The sequence below is a fragment of the Castor canadensis genome, chromosome 11 (assembly GCF_047511655.1).
Source record: "Castor canadensis chromosome 11, mCasCan1.hap1v2, whole genome shotgun sequence".
In the NCBI taxonomy this organism is placed as follows: Eukaryota; Metazoa; Chordata; class Mammalia; order Rodentia; family Castoridae; genus Castor; species Castor canadensis.
The window spans coordinates 129,682,620-129,701,984 of record NC_133396.1 but is presented as its reverse complement, the minus strand read 5'-3'; the positions used below and the strand labels follow the sequence as shown (position 1 = coordinate 129,701,984).

Below are 19,365 nucleotides of genomic sequence, written 5' to 3'. Positions count from 1 at the left end.
CAGGCCTTGTAAGAAACTAGAATGAACATATTTTTGAAATATGTTTTGAAAACATATTTTGTTAACCCAGAGGCAGTATACTTGCTCTTAATGGCAGGAAGATATTCTGTAAACATTTGCAGTCTTGGGATAATATGCCAATCTACTGAACAAAAATATTAATCAATGTGACAATCTATGGAAAATTCTTTATTTCTGCTGGCTCTGTTGGCTCTCTCTATTGAAAGGCCACTGATCTGTGCCCAGAGCCTGCCTGACCACTGAGTACATAATCAGATACAGTTCTCACCATCTGGGAGCCAAACTCTCTCTGCCAGTGGGGTTGTGAGTCTTTCACACAGAGCTGACAGTTGCTGGGGTGACCTGTCAGGTTGGAGCAGACTGCTATTATGATTCTCACTTAAGCATTATTTATACTGTATCATGATTGAAATGGAGAAACAGGTACTTGGAAGGACTGATTCAAATGCTAGATCAGTCAGTCTTGACTAATAATATGCTAAAGCCTTCATGGTGATCTGCCAATATTTGGGATTTCCAAACTTACTGACTCCTTTATCACCTTAAATTTACTTGTATAATTTCTTGGCATATAATGAAGCTAAGTACTGGGAACGAGTGGACTTTGAGTTAGAAATGTTGGATTTCACAGAGAATGCATTAATAGTATTGCTACCCCAGATTCAGTTTCAGTCTAGTGGGAGAACAATGTTAGTATTTCGTGGTTTTGCTATTGAGCTAGAGATTGATTAAGGAAAACAAAAGCAAACCAAAAATATTTCTATTTAATGTACTTGGTTTTTAAAAACTGGTATAACAAAAATTTTGATCACTTCTGGCAGAAAGCAAGGGATAGGGTATGGCAGACCCTGGGTTCTGATTTCCTATTCTATTAATTGTATAAGTTTCCCATGGCTTCGGTAACCAATTGCCACAAACTTGGTGACTTAAAACAACAGAAAATTAGTCTCCCAGTTTTGGAAGCCAGAAGTCTGAAATCAAGGTGTCAACAGGGATATATTTCCCCGGGAATATGTGATTGTATGTATATATCACATCTTGCTCATGCTTCAGTGGACTCTGGTTGCTTTTGTACTTTAGCTCCTATAAATATTGGTGTTGTGAACATGAGTTTACAGATAGCTCTTTGAGACCCTGTTTCACATCTTTTTAATATATACCACAAATTCTATTTTTGAATGGAATAGAAATGGTAATTCTGTTTCTGATTTTTTGAGGAACTGCCATACTGCTTTCCATAGAGACAGTACCATCTTACCTGCACAGGGTTTTAATTTCTCCATATCCTTGATACCACTTTTGTATTTCATTTTAATTTCTCTGCTTCCTCCTCCTCTTCTTCCCTCCCTCTCTCCCTTTTTTCTTTCCTTCCTGGCATCCTGATGAAAGAGTGTATAACTGTACTTTGGATTTGCATTTTTCTACCAATTAGTGATTTTGACAATCTATTTGAGTGCTTTTGGCCATTTTTGTATCATTTGTAAACATGGAGACATTCCTGTTCAAGTCCTTTGCCCATTTTTTAATTGGATTGCTTTTGTTGTGTTTTAGGAGTTTCCTATATGTTCTGGATATTTGCTTGGTTTGCAAATTTTTTTTTCCCATTTTGTGGGTTGCCTGTGGTCTTTGGTAGTGTCTTTTGGTGTACTTTCCCAACACTTGTCAGCATAATTTGTTGAAATCAAGACAAATGTGGATGGAAAAACCCAAACAAGTAAGTATCAGGCTGCACTAATTTCAGCTTCTAGTGTAACCCGGAACTGTGTTTTGTGGCAAAGAGAGTTGTTTGCAGGCGGAAGCAGGTAGTGTTAGCATTATTCTGAGCTACGACAGCAAGGTCAGACATACAAACCAGCACTTGGTGGCGGTGACAGTTGTAGGCTATTCTGGGAACTAAGGAGGCTTTGTTTGTAATGCTTCTTTGCACTCCTAGATTTAACTCTGGCACTGGTCACCACCAGCCACTTTTGCCTTTGATATAGAGAACAGTATCAGGTAGAGTAGAAAGATCACAGTGCTCTTTCCCCAGTTTATTGGTTAAAAAACCCCAACAAATAAGTATTTTACATTGGAGAAAGCTTGTCTTTAGTAAAAGAAAAGTAACATGTTGGTTTTAGGAAGTTACGAGTTATTTACTTGGCAGATTTTGAAATCATTCTTGTGAACTAATAATTAAGTCATATCTTCATTTCTTAGTGAACTTAGAACAAATTGTTACTTTAGTAATATTCTGTGTGTCTTTAGCAATGCAAAATAAGAGGAAATGGACTTCAGCCACCACAGAAGGAGTTTGAGTTAAAAGCAAAGAAGTTCTCTATTGTTGTCATGAGTAACAGCAAAAGCTTAGCGTCCTTCCCAAGAAAAGGAAAAGACCTCTGGTCCTGGAGGGTTTAGTATAGCTCTGAGCAGAGGCATGGTTCTGGAGTCCATGACCCTGGACAGGGTTTCAGAGATGGGCAATTCTGTTCATGTACCATGATGTAGTCGTGAATGAGTCAGCAGCACAGCTGCAGATGGACTGGGCAGAGGACATCTAAATTTAGTCATTATTCACTTGAGAAGCTTTTCAGGGACCATTCGTCTCTCATCCATACTTTATTCATATTCATTCTGGAAGCAGAGACAGAGAGGGAGAGAGAAAGAGAAAAAAAGAGATGGGGTGAAGTGAACAGTTTTCACTAAGGTATTCATTAGAGTAAGTGTCCCATAACTCTGTTGCTTGGTATCTCCTATAAGGCTGAATCTTTTCTAGTTTGTCATGGTCCACACTATTTTATTCATTTAACTTCTGAATTACATGAACCCATAGTGCTCTGAAACTTAGAATTCTGAAGTTATTCTTACAAACAAGCTCCCAAATCTTGCTAGGTTTTTTTTCCCCCTGTGGTGGGATTGGATTGTGAAATCAGGACTTTGTGTTTGCAAAGTAGGCGCTCTACCACTTGAGCCACACCTCCAGTCCATCTTGCTTATTCTGGAGCTGGGGTCGTGTGAACTTTTTGCCCAGGCTGGCCTTGAACCTCGATCCTTTCAATCTCAGCCTCTCAAATAGCTAGGATTACAGGTGTGAGCCACCAGTGCCCGGCTTAGTTTTTTAGTTTTACTTTTTAAAAATCAAATTACTTTCCTCCCATAAGGTATTGAGGGTCAGGGGAGCACTTCATAGGTGAGGGTTAAATAAATTTTTTTTCTTCCCTGGGGAAATTGCTATTTATTAAACCGTTGGCTTAAAAGCAAAATGTCAGAAACTGTTCTAATGGCTTATCTACTTTAATTCTCATAAAACCCTATGAGGTGGATGGTATTCCCAGTACTACAGATGAATATACTGATATTGTTATATGCATTAGCAGAGCTGATAAGCAAACCATGTACTGTCCGATCCAAAGCTGGTGATTTTAATGATATACTGTCCTTTACTTTGTAGAGGGTATGGGGAATGATTCAAAACAGTTGAACTACTTTATTATTTTCTCTAAAATAATTCTTCAGAGATTGATGATCTATCAAATTATATTTCAGATTAGGGCAGATTTTATTGTTGTTCTCTCAAACTTTCACACTATTTCATTCCCATAAAAATATATCAAGGATTTGAGATTTCTAGGCAACAATATTACACAATTGGTAAGGAGAACTTTCTGAAATAGTGATGAAGTGAAGGAGAGTAAGAAAAGGATGGAGATTTTAAGAAGGATGGAGAGAGACAAAGTAAAATTTCTCTTGTTTGATACCTGGACTAGCTGAGCTTATTTTAGGAGCCCTGGAATTTGGCTGCTGACATCTTCAAAGGGCAAAGAATGATCTTGATAACTTTGGCTCCCAAAGTCTGCCTTGTGGTGGTGTAGTCCACTGCTTCTAGTGGTGGAGCTAAGTTTTTAGACTGTTCTTTCAGAGCCAAAGAAATTTTGCAACCAAGAAAGCAGTTGATTTAGCTGTCCTGGGCTGTACAGGTTAAGGTGGCACATTGATCTTCTTGACATAGGAGTTATTATTATTAAGGGCAAAGAGTGTATTTAGCACAACTCTTATGATGATTAATTTTAATTGTCAATTTGATTGAACTGAGAAACCCTTAGGATATTGGTTTTGTACATCTTTGGGAGTGTCTGACGGTGTTTCCAGAAAAGATTACGTCGTAAGAGCTCTGACCTAATGAATGGGTTAATCTCTTGATGGATTCATAATATGCTGGTGTTATTGGGCGGTGGTAAAATCAAGTTGGAGGATGTAGATCACTGGGGCATGTCCTTGGGGCTATATCTTGCTCTGGCCCCTTCCAGTGTGCCCTCTCTCTACATCCTGTCTGTCATGAGGTGAACCGCTCCCTTCTCCTACATACTCCTGCTGCCATGTTTTGCCCAAGTACATGGGGCCAAGCAACCACCAACTAAACCCCCTGAAGCCATGAGCTAAAATAAACAATTCCTTCCTTTACATTGTTTAGGTTAAGCATTTTGTCACCATGATGAGAAAAGTAACTAAAATACTTTGTTTCTCCCTGGAGAAAGTGCCTTCTGTAGTCTGAATACGCCCTCAAAATTTAGGTGTTGAAACTTTAATTCCTCAATGCAGCGATGTTGGAAAATAGAACCTAATGCAAGGTGTTTTGGTCATGGTGGGTAGAACCCTCACAAATGGATTAATGCCCTTCTTTGTGGGAATGAGCTGGGGGTCCACTCCCCTTTTCTCTCCCTCTCACATAGCCTTTGCCCTTCCATTTTTCACCATGAGTTGAAGTAGCACAAGGTCCTCACTAGATGCTACTGCCTAATCTTAGCCTGTAGAACAATGACACAAAGGAAAGCTCTTTCCTTTCAGATTACCCAGGTATTCTGTTATAGCAACAGAACATGAATTAAGACATGCCTACTTCCATATTTTCACTTAAAAGGTTTTATTTACAGTTTTTAGCAAGGTTCTCCACAGTGAGTTGCCTGGACCTTGCCAAATGGAATTACAACCAACTTAATAATTATGAAATATTTAAAAAATCTTATAAATAGTGAAATATTTATGTGGTAAAGAAATAAAGACAGTAACTGGGATTGCTTATGGAAGTTGATAAACTGAAGATAAAGTTATAGAAGAAATTGATTTCTGGAGCTTCTGTTGAAAAAGAGACTTTTATGAGTATTGGCTGGGGGGTCATTGGACCTCAGAAGGTCTGGTTAGAGGAATATATTATATTGCATCAAGTCAAATTTAGGCTTATACATTTAGCTAATGGCAACAATTGTAAAAAAAAAAAGTATCAAATGGTTTGGGAAAACCTAACAAAGATGCTTTTTGTAACCAAAGTTACCTAATTATATTTTCACTTAAATTGAATCAGCCTTTTTTCATAAATCCCCCCTGCTTTTAGGCAGGTTTGGCATGAAGTTTGTGTATGGAGGGAGTTCCTGTTAGTTCTCTTGATACATATGTTCTGCTTAGGTCCTATAGTAACAACAGTCCTCTGGAGTTCTAGCCTGAATTCCTTGGTGGTGATGATTCCTGCTCATCATCACCATAAAATGTCTCTTGGTATGTTTGATTGAAGACAGTGGTTCTCAAACTGTTTGATCTCCATATTCCTTAAACTTAAAAATTTATTCATAATCTCCCCCAAATTGATTTGGAACTTTGTTCATATTGACTATTATTTGCTACTGAGAAAATTAAAAGATATATACTTGTTAATTTAAAAAAATCCTTTACATATTAATATAAGTTGTGTGTGTGTGTGTGTGTGTGTGTGTGTGTGCGTGTGTGTGTGTGTGTTTTGGCAGTACTGGGGTTTGGACTCAGGGCTTCACACTTGCTAGGCATTTGCTCTGCCACTTGAGTCACTCCATCAGCCCTTTTTGTGTTGGGTATTTTTGAGAAAGGGTCTCCTGAACTATCTGCCATGGCTGGCCTGGAGCCACAATCGTCCTGATCTCTGCTCCCAAGAGTAGGTAGGATTACAGGCATAAGCCACAGGCACCTGGCTTAAATTACGTATTTTAATTAAAAAAAAACAACTATATACCTTTAAAAACAGAAAAGCAGAAAAGTGGCATCTGTTTTCCCTTTTCTGTAAAAGGGATTTTTGTAAATCCCTTTTAATGTCTGCATTAAATCTATTGTAACATTATTTTTGTTAAAGTGTATAAAGAAACTCTGGGAAGGGAGGAGTATTTTAATAGGCTACTGACAATTATACTGAAATGCCAAGTGGAAGTTTCTTAAATGTTAGTTGCAGTGTGGAAACTAAAGTATGTCAATGGGCTTGTCTCATCTGTTACATGGTCTAGCTTGTACTTTGAATGGATATTTTACCCATGCTTGATTTCCTAACACCATGCATTTAGTTACTTGAAAAATAGAGGCACATTGAGTCATGCAGATCTTCCAGTTGTAAACAGCTCTCATTATGTCAACAAATCACACTGTTGATAGTCCCACTGTGAGCATCACAAGAGTATCAGGAAACTGGCAAACTTTGTGGTAGTGGCTGTATTTCCCCCAAATTCCAATTTTCACATGCATGGTCAGATTTTATCATTAACAACAAATACTAGTCATTTCCTTTGAGGTGAGAAGTTTCTTTGTTCATTTTCACATCTGAATAATCATTAATTATCAGTTATTCTCTTGAATAAAAGTAGTAGTCTGAAAAAAGTGGCTAGTTCGCTTTTCAACTCAACATGCTACACAACTGCTTTTGCCTAAAAACAGTCCTCATATTTCAGGTATGACAGAGTGCTTCGAGTATACTTCTCATGTTATCACACAGAATATTAAAAGACTTAGACTCAAGGACTTAGATTTAATAAAGTAAGTAATTCTTACTCTTTCATCAAGGTTATCCTGAAGTGTAGTTGGCTTTTTAAAAAACATAGTTGTCTTGATTTGTGCTAAGGTACTAGTAATTTTACTCACCATTGCTTTGGCATCATTAGTGCAAATGTCGCACAATAATAAAGCAAATAAACTCTTTATGTTATGAAAATCATTTTGATTTGGTTAATGAATTCTTCAGCTAAAGTTGATTTTTTTATTTGAAAGAGGGGATTCACAGGCAAATTTTGAAAAAGGTGGTCTTTCTTGCTTCTAGGTCTTGAATTATCTCAACTATTTTAGCCTGAATAATAATTACCTTTGTCAATATGGGCCTTTTATTTTCTTTTTATTCTGTAGCTATGTTAAGACAGCTTTTTGGTTTTTATAGACTGTTACTTTTTAGGCTTATAGGCAGCCATAAGCCTTTATTCAGAAAGTTTTTGTGCTTTGTCCTATTGGTACTATGAGATGGGCAGATGAGAATTTTAAACACCCAAACTACAAACATACTTTCCATATTGTCAGACTGAAACTATTTGGAAAAATGCATGGAAAGAAAATACATTTCTTTTATTTGAAATAATCCCTCTACCCTTTCTCACAAAAGGTGGTTATTTAGCACTCCTAGAGTATTAAACTACAACTGTCCACTGAGAAAATTCTATGTGATTATTTTCTCTAAAATTCATAAACAAGTTAGTGCTTATCATATTTCTAACATGTTGTTCTCTATATAACATAATGATTAAATAGCCCACCCATTTATATCACATTAGAAACCACTTTCATAATTTATCCTATTAATACTGAGCACTGTAAATAATAGTCCTGTAGTACACCTGAGCTTAGAAGTCACATTCTGGATGTTCAGTATGAAAAAAATCAAAGTGTCCTTAGAACTGTTGGGTATGGTCAAAGTCCAGAGCAGTGTCTGGCACATAGTAGAACTCAATCCATACTGCTGAACAAATGAATGGATTTTTCTTTTCAGGCCTGCATTGATGAAAATTTGGACATGGTGAAGTTTCTGGTGGAGAACAGAGCCAATGTAAACCAGCAAGACAATGAGGGATGGACACCCCTTCATGCAGCAGCTTCCTGTGGCTATCTCAACATAGCAGAGTGAGTGAGTTTCTGTGTGGGTTAACCCTTCATTTCTTCTTGTAAGAATTTGAATTTCATTAACAGTTATAATCGCTATTACAAATTATAAAGGCAGGAAATTCATTATTTTTAAGGGATAACTGATACAGTGTGTTATATAGCTACTAAATCCACAGTTTCTTAGTTGAATCTTTTTGTTTGCTTCTATTTTTTTATTATCATATTATTGTTGTACTGGGGGTACATTGTGACATTTACAAATGTTCTTACAATAATCATAATTGAATTAACCTCCTCCATCATTGTCTTTTAACTCTCCCCTCCCTGCCCATTCCTGGAATAGTTTCAACATGTCTCATTTTTCCATTTTCATACATGAGTACCTAATATTTCTTCACCCTCCTATTTTTATATAATTTATATTTGCTGGAATATGCAGAGGTAGCTTCAGTCTGGTACACTGTCAAGGTTTACTTCTAAATAGCTAAAGCAGAGCAGGCCAGACTTTTTTTTTTTCTGGTCTTCTCTGTAAACCTGTTTTGTGTTTGTTTATTTGTATGGTTGGCTCTTTTTGGTAGTATTGGAATTTGAATTCAGTCAGGGCTTCATGATTGCAAAGCAGGCACTCTACCACTTGAGCTACACCTCCAGTCTCATAAACCTGTTTTTTGAAAAATCAGTGCTTGGTACAAGTGAAAGTAGAAAATACCTGGCATGTTGGTCATGCTAATTAATAGCAGAAAAAAGAGCCCAAACAGCTGGGACAAGGTAGGGATTAGCATGTGCTCTCCATGTTGTTGAGTGGGTATGTTTAATAAGAAATACTAGTAGCAATTTACCTCCATTACTCCATTACAACAGGTTGCTCTTGCTTGAGCAGAAGAATCCTGACCACATAGTGCCTGAGATATAAGAGGCACTAAATCAATGTTGTTTGAAGGAATGATCAGAGAGGTTGTTTTTAAATAGGAAGAGACTTTGGTAGTTGAAACATCTTTAAAATGAAGCAATTGAGTGTATTGTAGAACAGGGCAAGTTTAGATTGATAAGGTACATTTCCTAAATAAAATCACAATATTCTAAGGTCCTTTGAAAATCAGATTGGTTGTTTTAAGGCTTTTTCAATAATATGATTAGAGCTCCATTACATTTCTCTTATTTAGCATAATAGGGAGAATTTATGTTGGCAGCCGTGTAGAGGTCTGAGAATCTGATTTGCTTATGTTTCCTCCGGGAGAGCCTGAGTTGCTAGGTTTGCTCACTTGAGCCAGCGATGCTCAGCAGAAGTCAAAACACAGGGAGAGTGAGGGTCAGAGAAACACTATAAATCAGCACTGGTGTTTCACTGTGCTGCTTGCTCAAAACAGTAGACTGCTGGATTGATCCCAAAGCCAAGACAATTGAGTAGTGCAGGGTTTTTTTGCTATTCTTCCTCACTATGTTCTAAATTAGTAAGTCAGTCATCTCCTCATCCTGTGGGCTGCCTCCATTTCAGAGTCTCACAGGAAAGGCTCTGATTCTCAGCCTTACTCACTAATGCCGAATTTCTGTTGTCTAAGAGTTAGGGTAACTTCTTAGTCCGTTTTGACTATACTTAAAATACTCATCTAAGAAACATGGAGCATTATTTACCCCTCATTACTGGTATTTGATTATTTATTTGGGTGGTGTGTTTGTGATAGTTGAGCTATCAAGGATGCACTTTTCCAAGTGGGTTTTGGGTTTTTTTTTTTTTTTCAATTTTCTAAGAAGTGCTTATGCTTAATTCTTTAATTCTTTTTTTTTTTTTTTTTTTTTTTTTTGGTGGGACTGGGGTTTGAGCTCAGGGTCGTCTACCACTTAAACCATACCTCCAGACCAGTGCTCATGCTTAGAATTCAGATTGCCTGTGTTTTTATTCTTCTGTGAAACTGAGCACAGACAATGATTGTAATGCTTTTTTACAGTGGTTTCTTTAATTCATCTGTGTGGAGGAACACAGTTCCTTTGGAAATAAATTAAAAATTCTTGCTCAACCAATTACCCTGAATAAAGTAAAATTGTCAGTTACTATTTCCTCTTATAAGTTATTACAAACTATAATATATGAATGTCTGAGCGTGAGTGAGATGATCTAGATCAGAATCCATTGTAGAAGTGGAGTGGTGGCAGGAATAACCTGTTTTACCTTTCCTTATGTGTGTCATTATTATACAGGTGTTCATTTTACTGTCATTATTTATTGAGAATATGTAGCATTTTTTTTTAGACAATGGAAAATAACCTGATTATATTATTTAATTGGGTTGTTTTACCTCAGGGCCAATGAAGACTGTTTTAAATAAGATCACTCCTTGGTCTTGGTCATCTTAGCCATTTTTTTTGGTGGAGCTTTGGGGTTTTATTTTTTTTATTCTGTTTTTTGGCAGTACTGGGGTTTGAACGCAGGGCCTTGTGCTTGCTAGGCAGGCACTCTACTACTTTAGCTGTTCCCCCAGTCCTTCATTGGTTGGGTATTTTTTGATATAGGGTCTTGAGAACTATTTACCCAGGCTGGCTTTGAACCACAATCCTACTGATCTGTCTCCTGAGTACCTAGTGGGCCACCAGTGTTTGTTTTGTTTTTGAGACTGGTTTTGTTATATAACATAGGAAGCCCTCAAACTCATGGTCCTTAAGAATATTGGTATTACAGTTGTATGCCACTGTGCCTGGCTTCTTGGTATCTTAAAGATCTTACAGTTCACACTCTTGATTTTCAGGCTCATTAGAAACTTTAACTTTTGATGGGGTAAATATGAATAAAAACTAAACTGGATTTCCAGAAAGAACTCAAGTACATTCAATTTCCTGCTCCATGATGATCTTTTTTTTTTTATCTGATATTTATACTCGGTATGATACGTAACAAAAAGAGAGGTTTAGAGATTATTTTTCCTCATTTTAATTTGAGTTCAGGCTTAATATTAGTTAGCTGAGTTATTCCTACATTTTTGTTCTGAATTGTGTTTGACTTAAAGCAACAGGTTGACCCAAAGGTGCAATTTGATTTGATTTATAGTTTTTTGTGATGCTAATTTATTCTGTGTTTTTCTTAATATATTTCATTTTCTTTCTTTCTACCTTAAAATAGTAGCAAAAGACCTTTTATCAGTGATCAACAAGAAGGCTTTATTTTCTAAGGGCATATGTATTGAGCTAGTGGTCTTCTACTACCTACTATTTCTACCTACAACTTCATGGCAGATGCTTATTCTTATTCAAGTAGAAGTGTAAAACTAAAGAGTTTTTTTTTTCTTTTTTCTTTTATTCATATGTGCATACAATGTTTGGGTCATTTCTCCCCCCTTCCCCTGCCCCCTCCCTTACCTATCCCCTCCTACCCCCTGGCTACCAGGCAGAAACTATTTTGCCATTATCTCTAATTTTGTTGAAGAGAGAGTATAAGCAATAATAGAAAGGACCAAGGGTTTTTGCTAGTTGAGATAAGGATAGCATTGCTTTCCTGTACATGTGTGTCACCTTCTAAATTAATTCTTCTCGAACTAACCTTTTCTCTAGTTCCTGGTCCCTTCTCTTATTGGCCTCTGTCACTTTAAAGTATCTGCATTAGTTTCTCTGCATTGAGGGCAACAAATGCTATCTAGTTTTTTGGGTGTTTTACCTATCCTCATATCTCCCTTGTGTGCTCTCACTTTATCATGTGATCAAAATCCAATCCCCTTGTTGTGTTTACCCTTGATCTAATGTCTGCATATGAGGGAGAACATACAATTTTTGGTCTTTTGGGCCAGGCTAACCTCGCTCAGAATGATGTTCTCCAGTTCCATCCATTTACTTGCAAATGATAAGATTTTATTCTTTTTCATAGCTGCATAAAATTCCATTGTGTATAAATACCACATTTTCTTAATCCATTCATCAGTAGTGGGGCATCTTGGCTATTGTGAATAGGGCTGCAATAAACATGGATGTGCAGGTGGCTCTGGAGTAACCTGAGTCACATTCTTTTGGGTATATGCCCAAGAGTGGTATTGCTGGATCATATGGTAGATCTATGTTTAGATTTTTAAGAAGCCTCCAAATTTTTTTCCAGAGTGGTTGTACCAGTTTGCATTCCTACCAGCAGTGTAAAAGGGTTCCTTTTTCCCCACATCCTTGCCAACACCTGTTGTTAGTGGTGTTGCTAATGATGGCTATTCTAACAGGGGAGAGGTGAATCTTAGTGTGGTTTTAATTTGCATTTCTTTTATGGCTAGAGATGGTGAGCATTTTTTCATGTGTCTTTTGGCCATTTGAATTTCTTCTTTTGAGAAAGTTCTGTTTAGTTTGCTTGCCTATTTCTTTATTGGTTCATTAATTTTGGGAGAATTTAGTTTTTTGAGTTCCCTATATATTCTGGTTATCAGTCCTTTGTCTGATGTGTAGCTGGCAAATATTTTCTCCCACTCTGTAGGTGGTCTCTTCAGTTTGGAGACCATTTCTTTTGTTGAGCAGAAGCTTTTTAGTTTTATGAAGTCCCATTTATCTATGCTATCTCTTAGTTGCTGAGCTGCTGGGGTTCCATTGAGAAAGTCCTTGCCTATACTTATTAGTTCCAGAGTATTTCCTACTCTTTCCTGTACCAACTTTAGAGTTTGTGGTCTGATATTAAGATCCTTGATCCATTTTGAGCTAATGTTGGTATAGGGTGATATACGTGGATCTAGTTTCAGTTTTTTTGCAGACTGCTAACCAGTTTTCCAAGCAGTTTTTGTTGAAGAGGCTCCTTTGTCAAAGACAAGTTGGTTATAGTTGTGTGGCTTCATATCCGGGTCCTCTATTCTGTTCCACTGGTGTTTATGTCTGTTTTTGTGCCAGTACCATGCTGTTTTTATTGCTATTGCTTTATAATATAGTTTGAAGTCGGGTATTGTGATACCTCCAGCATTGTTCTTTTTAATGAGTATTGATTGCCTTGGCTATTTGTGGCCTCTTGTGTTTCCAAATAAATTTAACAGTTGATTTTTTAATCTCTTTGATGAATGTCATTGGAATTTTGATGGGAATTACATTAAACATGTAGATTACTTTTGCGAGTGTAGACATTTTTTAATGTTGGTTCTACCAATCCATGAGCATGGGAGATCTCTCCACTTTCTATAGTCTTCCTCAATCTCTTTCTTGAGAATTTTATAGTTTTCCTTATAGAGGTCATTCACAAGAGTAAACTTTTTGTTGAAAATGGGAAAATGTAGAGCCAGAGTACTTCCTGTAAGCCAGTCTTTGTGTGTGTGTGTGTGTGTGTGTATGTGTGTGTGTGGTATTAGGTTTTGAACTCAGGGTCTCACAGTTGCTGGGCAGATGCTGTACCACTTGAGCTACTCCACCAGGCTTTTTTTGTGTGTGTTCAGTATTGAGATAGGGTCTTTTGTTGCCTGGGCTGGCCTCAAAATGTGAGTTTCCTGATCTCTGCCTTCTGAGTAGCCAGGATTACAGGCGTGAGCCTCTAGCGCATGGCCTAAACCAGTCTTCTTGATCATGGGCCCAAGAACAAGTTAGAAAAGGGAAAAGCTGGGGTTTGTACACCTGAAGTACATTATACCTGATCCAATGAAGAATGGGTAAATGTTAGAGCAGAGTGGTCAGGATGGTTCATTTACAATAACATTCATCACAGAGATGGAAAAATCTACCCTAAAGTTCATTTGAAAACACAAAAGACCATGAATAGCCAAGGCAATACTGAGCACAGAGAGTATCTCTGGAGCTATCACTATCAAAATACCTGACTTCAAACTATACTACAGAGCCATAGCAATAAAAAGCCCATGGTACTGGCACAAAAACAGACATGAAGACCAGAATAGAGGACCCACCTTATTTTTGACGAAGGTGCCAAAAACATATGATGGAGAAAAGACAGTCTCTTCAACAAATGTTATCTGCTTGCAGAAAACTGAAACTAGATCCATGCTTGTCACCCTGCACTAGTATCAACTCAAAGTGGATTAATGACCTTAATATCAAACCTGAAACCTTGAAGTTAGTATAGGAAAGAGCAGGGAATACACTGGAAGCAACAGATACAGGCAAGAACTTCCTCAGTAGAACTTAAGTGGCCCAGCAACTAAGGGAAAAGATTGACAAATAGCACTACATGAAATTAAAAATCTTCTGCACAACAAAAGAAATGGTCTCTAAATTAAAGAGACTACTCACAGAATAGGAGAAAATTGTTGCTAGCTATACATCAGACAAAGGACTGATAACCAGAATATACAGGGAGCTCAAAAAACTCCCCCAAAATCAATGAACCAATGAAGAAGTGGGCCACTGAACTAAACAACTTTTTCAAAGAAGTCCAAATGGCCAAAAAACACATGAAAAAATGCTTATCATCCCTGGCCAGAAAGAAAATACAAATCAAAACCACACTAAGATTCTCCCTCACTCCTGTTAGACTAGCCAGCATCAAGAAACACTACCAGCAACAAATGTTGGCAAGGATGTAGGGGAAAAAGGAACCTTTATACACTGCTGGTGGGAATGTAAGCAATATGGAGGCTTTTTAGAAAAACTAAACATAGATCTGCCATATGATCAAGCAATACCACTCCTAGGGATATAGCTGAAGGAACGCAACTCAGGTTTTTACAAAGGCACCTGTCCATGTTTATTGCAGCGCTATTCACAATAGCTAAGTTATGGAAACAGTCAAGATGTCCCACTATCGAAAAATGGATTAAGAAATTACAACAATGGAATTTTATTCACCCACAAAGAAGGATGAAATTTTATCATTTGCAAGTATAAATGGATGGAACTGGAGAATATCTTAAGCAATGTTAGTCAGGCTCAGAAGGCCAAAAATCACATTTCTCCCTCATGTAGATTATAGACCTAAAACAAATGCAGTAATTTTTTGGACCTGGGTCACACACTAAGGGGAGACCACACATGGGAGGAATAGGGAAAGGGAAGGAAACCTAAAACTTGAATATGGTTGATATGCTCACTGTATAAACTGGCAGAGGCCACTATGGGAAGGGGACTGGGAAGTAGTGAAGAGGTCTGGTAGAGATGAACCAATATGAGTTGTAATACACATGTACATGGAAAGAACACTTGGAATCTCTCTGTATAGCTATCGTTATCTCAAACTAGCAAAAACACTGTGTTTTTCTAATTATCTCTTACGTTTTCTCTTCAAGAAAATCGGAGAACAAGATGACAGAACAGGTTCTGCCTGGAAAGTGGAGGGGTGTTAAATAATGCATACACATGTAAATAAATGTAAAAACAATAAAATAAAATTTTAAAAAAGATGGGTCATTTAATTCAAACAATACTTAATGGAGTGCCAAGAGAAAAGAGAAAGTGTCAGATGCCTTGGTGATGATAATAGTGAGGAAGACACAGCTGTTGCCCTCTAGTACCTTCCAGTCATAGAGTGGTTGCATGAAGGTATAGTTTATGTCTCAACAGAGGTTAGTGTTTGGTGGGTTGGGAGAGTGGCATTAAAGGAGGGAGAGAGAGAATTCAGTAGACGGGAACAGGCACAGGCTTCTTGAAGGCAAAAGTATTCCAAATGGACATTGAATGATATAAAAGTAGTCTATAAGGGAAAAGAGAGGTGAGTGCTCCATCCAGATGGAGGAAACAATTTGTACTTTGGAGGAGAGTGGGGAATGTGTTTGGGAATAGTAAGTGGTTCAGTTTGGTTATAGAATTCAGTCCAACAAATACTTACTGTGTGTTTACTGTGGAGACTTTGTATTTTGATTTTTCAGGATGAGGGAGATATAGTTGAATGTTCCTTTGGCCTGAAGGGAAGGAACAAGAAGAGAGGAGCTATTGAATATGGGGAAACAAAGGAATAATTAATGGGCAGAATGGTGATACTTGATAGATTTAAGAGTACAAATAGAGGGAATTTACTTTGGAATTGTATAAGGTCTATCTTTCAGTCTGTGAGGGAAGGAAGGAGATAGTTGAAAAATTAGATGAATTGTGAATGCCTTTGAGCTTTATATATGTGGAATCAATCTATAAATTAACACTTAATGAAGTCCTATTATATCAGGTTTGTAGGCACCAAGAAAGCAAAAATTATGGTCTTAATCTAATTTTCATTGATTTTTTCTCCTGTGCCAACTCTTTGAATGTATTAGCTATATATTAATTTCTTAAAATACCTCCTACAATGTCTAAAATGTGGTTTTTTAAAGGAGTAGTAGACCAGCAAATGCTCATTGAGTTGTCAAATGGTTTTATTGAATTGTTGAATGGATTGAAGTCTAACTCACATAGTTTTTGTTTCCCCTTTAAATATCTCTATTTGGTAGAGTTTCCAACATTATTGGAGTTCTCATTGGCGCAAAAGTATTTTGATGTAGAGAAAAGGTGAATTGACTTGAATTCAAAAGCCTGGGGCTATAGCCTATGTCACATGCCAGGGTTTGATTTTGAGAAAATGACTTACCATGTGTGAACCTCAATTTCTTAAAGTAGGAATAGTACCCACTTTTGCCTGCTTCATAATCTTGCCTAAGAATCATGATAGCATATTTTTGAAAGTACTTTGAAAATACAAAAGGATCCATGTGAGTTACTGAAATTATCAGCTCTTTTTTCTTCAGGATCAAGTGTTCTGTGTAAATTTAGAATCCAGCTATTAGCATTTTAATGTTTCTTCTTCGGTAATTTAGTTTCCTCAAAAGATGGCTGGTTGAAGGGATAGTTTTTTGGAGGTATAATAAAGGAGGATTCATACAAATTTTAATGCATACTTTATTCTGTTTCACATCCACAGCACTACTTAATAATCTCCACTTGGCACTGGAAAAGTTTTCATGAGAATTACTTATTTGGATAGCTTCTAGAGGCTTTCTTTCATTCCTAATATTACAATTGCAGTAAGTGCTTTTGGAAACCTCATTTGGATATCAGGAAGGCGGATGAACATTAAGGGCTGCATGCCTTCCTCATGGTATTCAGAAAGTCTCTTACGATCCATTGGAACGGAGAGGGTGGGGGTTGGGAATATAAATATAAAAGAAATCCTATTTTGACACTGCTTTTGTCAGGAAGTGGAGAAATTTCCAGTCTTAATTATTGAAGGATAATAGGGTTGGAAATTAATAACAAAACCAACTTATCTGGGACTGTATTTAAAACCTGTTAAATATGTCTTGCTGTGCATTGAACTCCTTGTGCATGAGTATACATTGATATCAGATGTACAGAGATAATACTGATTCTGGATCTTGTTGTACAGGTATTTCATTAACCATGGAGCCAGTGTGAGTATTGTAAATAGTGAAGGTGAAGTCCCCTCTGACCTTGCAGAAGAGCCAGCCATGAAGGATCTTCTTTTGGAGCAAGTAAAGAAGCAAGGTAACCTAGGGAATTGGTGGGGCTGGAGAGGCTCTCAAACTGCCCCTTACAGAACGTAGTCCATTTGTTATGTAGAGAGTTTTGATTATCATATGACGGCAAAGGATTAGATCTGTCTGCACAGCTTTAATCATCAATTACCAACAGCATATTGGTGATTGGTTCTAGTAACTCACACAAGAATAGGCCAAACACCAAAGGAAGAACAGTCATTCCTTGCTTTTTGCTGAGGTTGTATGCCTATTGAGTAGTTTAGGAATGACCTGAGGAGGAATGTAAACAGTCCTTTAGTTGTGTGTATATATTATATTAGATCTGCCACACGTTTTAGAATCCAAAGAAAGGATTGGGTATAGTATGGTCAAATTCATTTTGTGACGGCATCTTTTTGTTTTTTGGTACTGGGGTTTGAACTCAGCTTTGCACTTGCAAGGCAGGCACTCTACCACATGAGCCATGCCTCTAACCATGCATTTCTTTTCTTAATGAGTACTAAAAGTGGTGCTGGTGAAGATACTTATTGTAACATCTGAAATTATTTTTAAACATACTAACATTGGAAATTGTTCTGGTAGTGTGTTAAGGTGAGGGACCTAACTTAGAAGAATATGCATTTAAAATGTGTCTTTTTATTTCTTAGTTTTAGAATAATTCATTGCAGGGAATAGGATGGGATTCTCCAATAGGAGATCTTTGAGTTCTTTTAATTAAAAGAAATGTTGAATAACTGTAGACTGAGAGCAGTAAGATAGGTCTTAGGAATTCTGCTAGAACCATCATGAAACTCTGGATATGATTTGCAGTGATTTTTTTTTTTTTGAGGCAGTGGTGGTCTGCTAAACAACCTTACCCACAATTTGTAGTTCTTCCCAAAGGGTTTAGCCCTAGTGACCTTTTTCAGTCCTTTAGAACAGTCAGGGCCAAATCTGACCTTGCCCATTTATTTACATATTGTCCAAAGTTGTGGGTGTGAGAGTGATCTGTCTGTACTGTCACCCCATTGATCGCCAGGGTTGATTTGGCTGATCTGGCTGGCTTGGCAGGTGTCCCATTCCTCCTTCACCACTCCCTGTGTGTCCCTCCCTAAGCCATGAGCTCAGACGAAGATGAGCTTCCCCCACAGAGGAGGACCATTCTTTAGTCAAGGGTATCTGAGTATCTGTGCTCCACTGCTAGAACCTCCAAACAAACTCTCAAGGACCAAAGCTGCGTTGACCTACAACAGCAGAATTACATAGTTTTGATATACCAGATGACTGGCAACCTGAGAATATTTAATACCTGGCTCTTTATAGAAAGTATGCTGAGCCTGCCTTATCATAATAACGTTCTTGGGTGACAACTGCTGTTTTTTCTGCCTTCTGTATACAGTTTTTATGCCCTCTTGAATTAAAGACTGTTGTGCTTAGTTTACCCTCTCATCCCACTCAATTTCATTTCCTAAGTTATGTTTTTACAATTTTCAAATAACTTTTTAAAAAGTCAGATTTTAAGAATACTTTTGGTTTAAGAATCTGCTTTTCTGCTTTTTCTGTTTTGATTGCTGTCCCTTCTGTTACGGAGCATGTTCTATTGGGACAGCATTCATATGTATGCCTTACTTTATAGCACTGTTAACTCTCCTTAGCATGTGGAGGTCTGCTCTGTTCTAAATAGGATTCCTCCTTCTCAGATCAAACAAATAATCCTTAGGGAGTTCTTACTTTTTCATTTAAGAGCTGAAAGGAAGAAAATACTAAGCACAAATAAAGACTGCTAATGAGCGTAAACTCTTTGAATGGGAGTGTTTGTGTTTGAGGCACCTCATAACTTTATATAATGAGGAATGCCTCACCTTAGCCCCTCTTCACTGGCATAGATGTTGGAGAGTTTTTGGCTAAAGGGAATAATTCTTGGAGTTCCTCCATAATGCTTTTAAGGTAAACAAACTATATTCCTTTGAAAGCCGACTGTTTTTTTTAAACTGTAGATTACCTGCTCATATCTAGATTACTTCAGGTAAGTGTATTTACTTGCATATGGAAATAAGCTTTAGAGGTAGTTTATTTTTTAAAAGTATATCTTAATCGAAAATAA

At 37.3% G+C, this 19,365-nt stretch overlaps 1 protein-coding gene across 8 annotated transcripts in view; it reads left to right on the top strand.

Annotated features, from left to right (window-relative positions):
* The window catches only part of Ppp1r12b (protein phosphatase 1 regulatory subunit 12B), a 216,694-nt gene that overhangs the window by 38,472 nt on the left and 158,857 nt on the right, over positions 1–19,365 (top strand). For all 8 annotated transcript variants that reach the window (XR_012439039.1, XR_012439038.1, XR_012439040.1 and 5 more), the window contains exons 2-3: positions 7,820–7,950; positions 17,171–17,289. Coding sequence is in view for 5 of the 8 variants with exons in the window: in XM_074048626.1 (XP_073904727.1) it covers positions 7,820–7,950; positions 17,171–17,289 (250 nt within the window). In the remaining 3 variants the exon portion in view is untranslated. The remainder of the gene's footprint in view (positions 1–7,819; positions 7,951–17,170; positions 17,290–19,365) is intronic.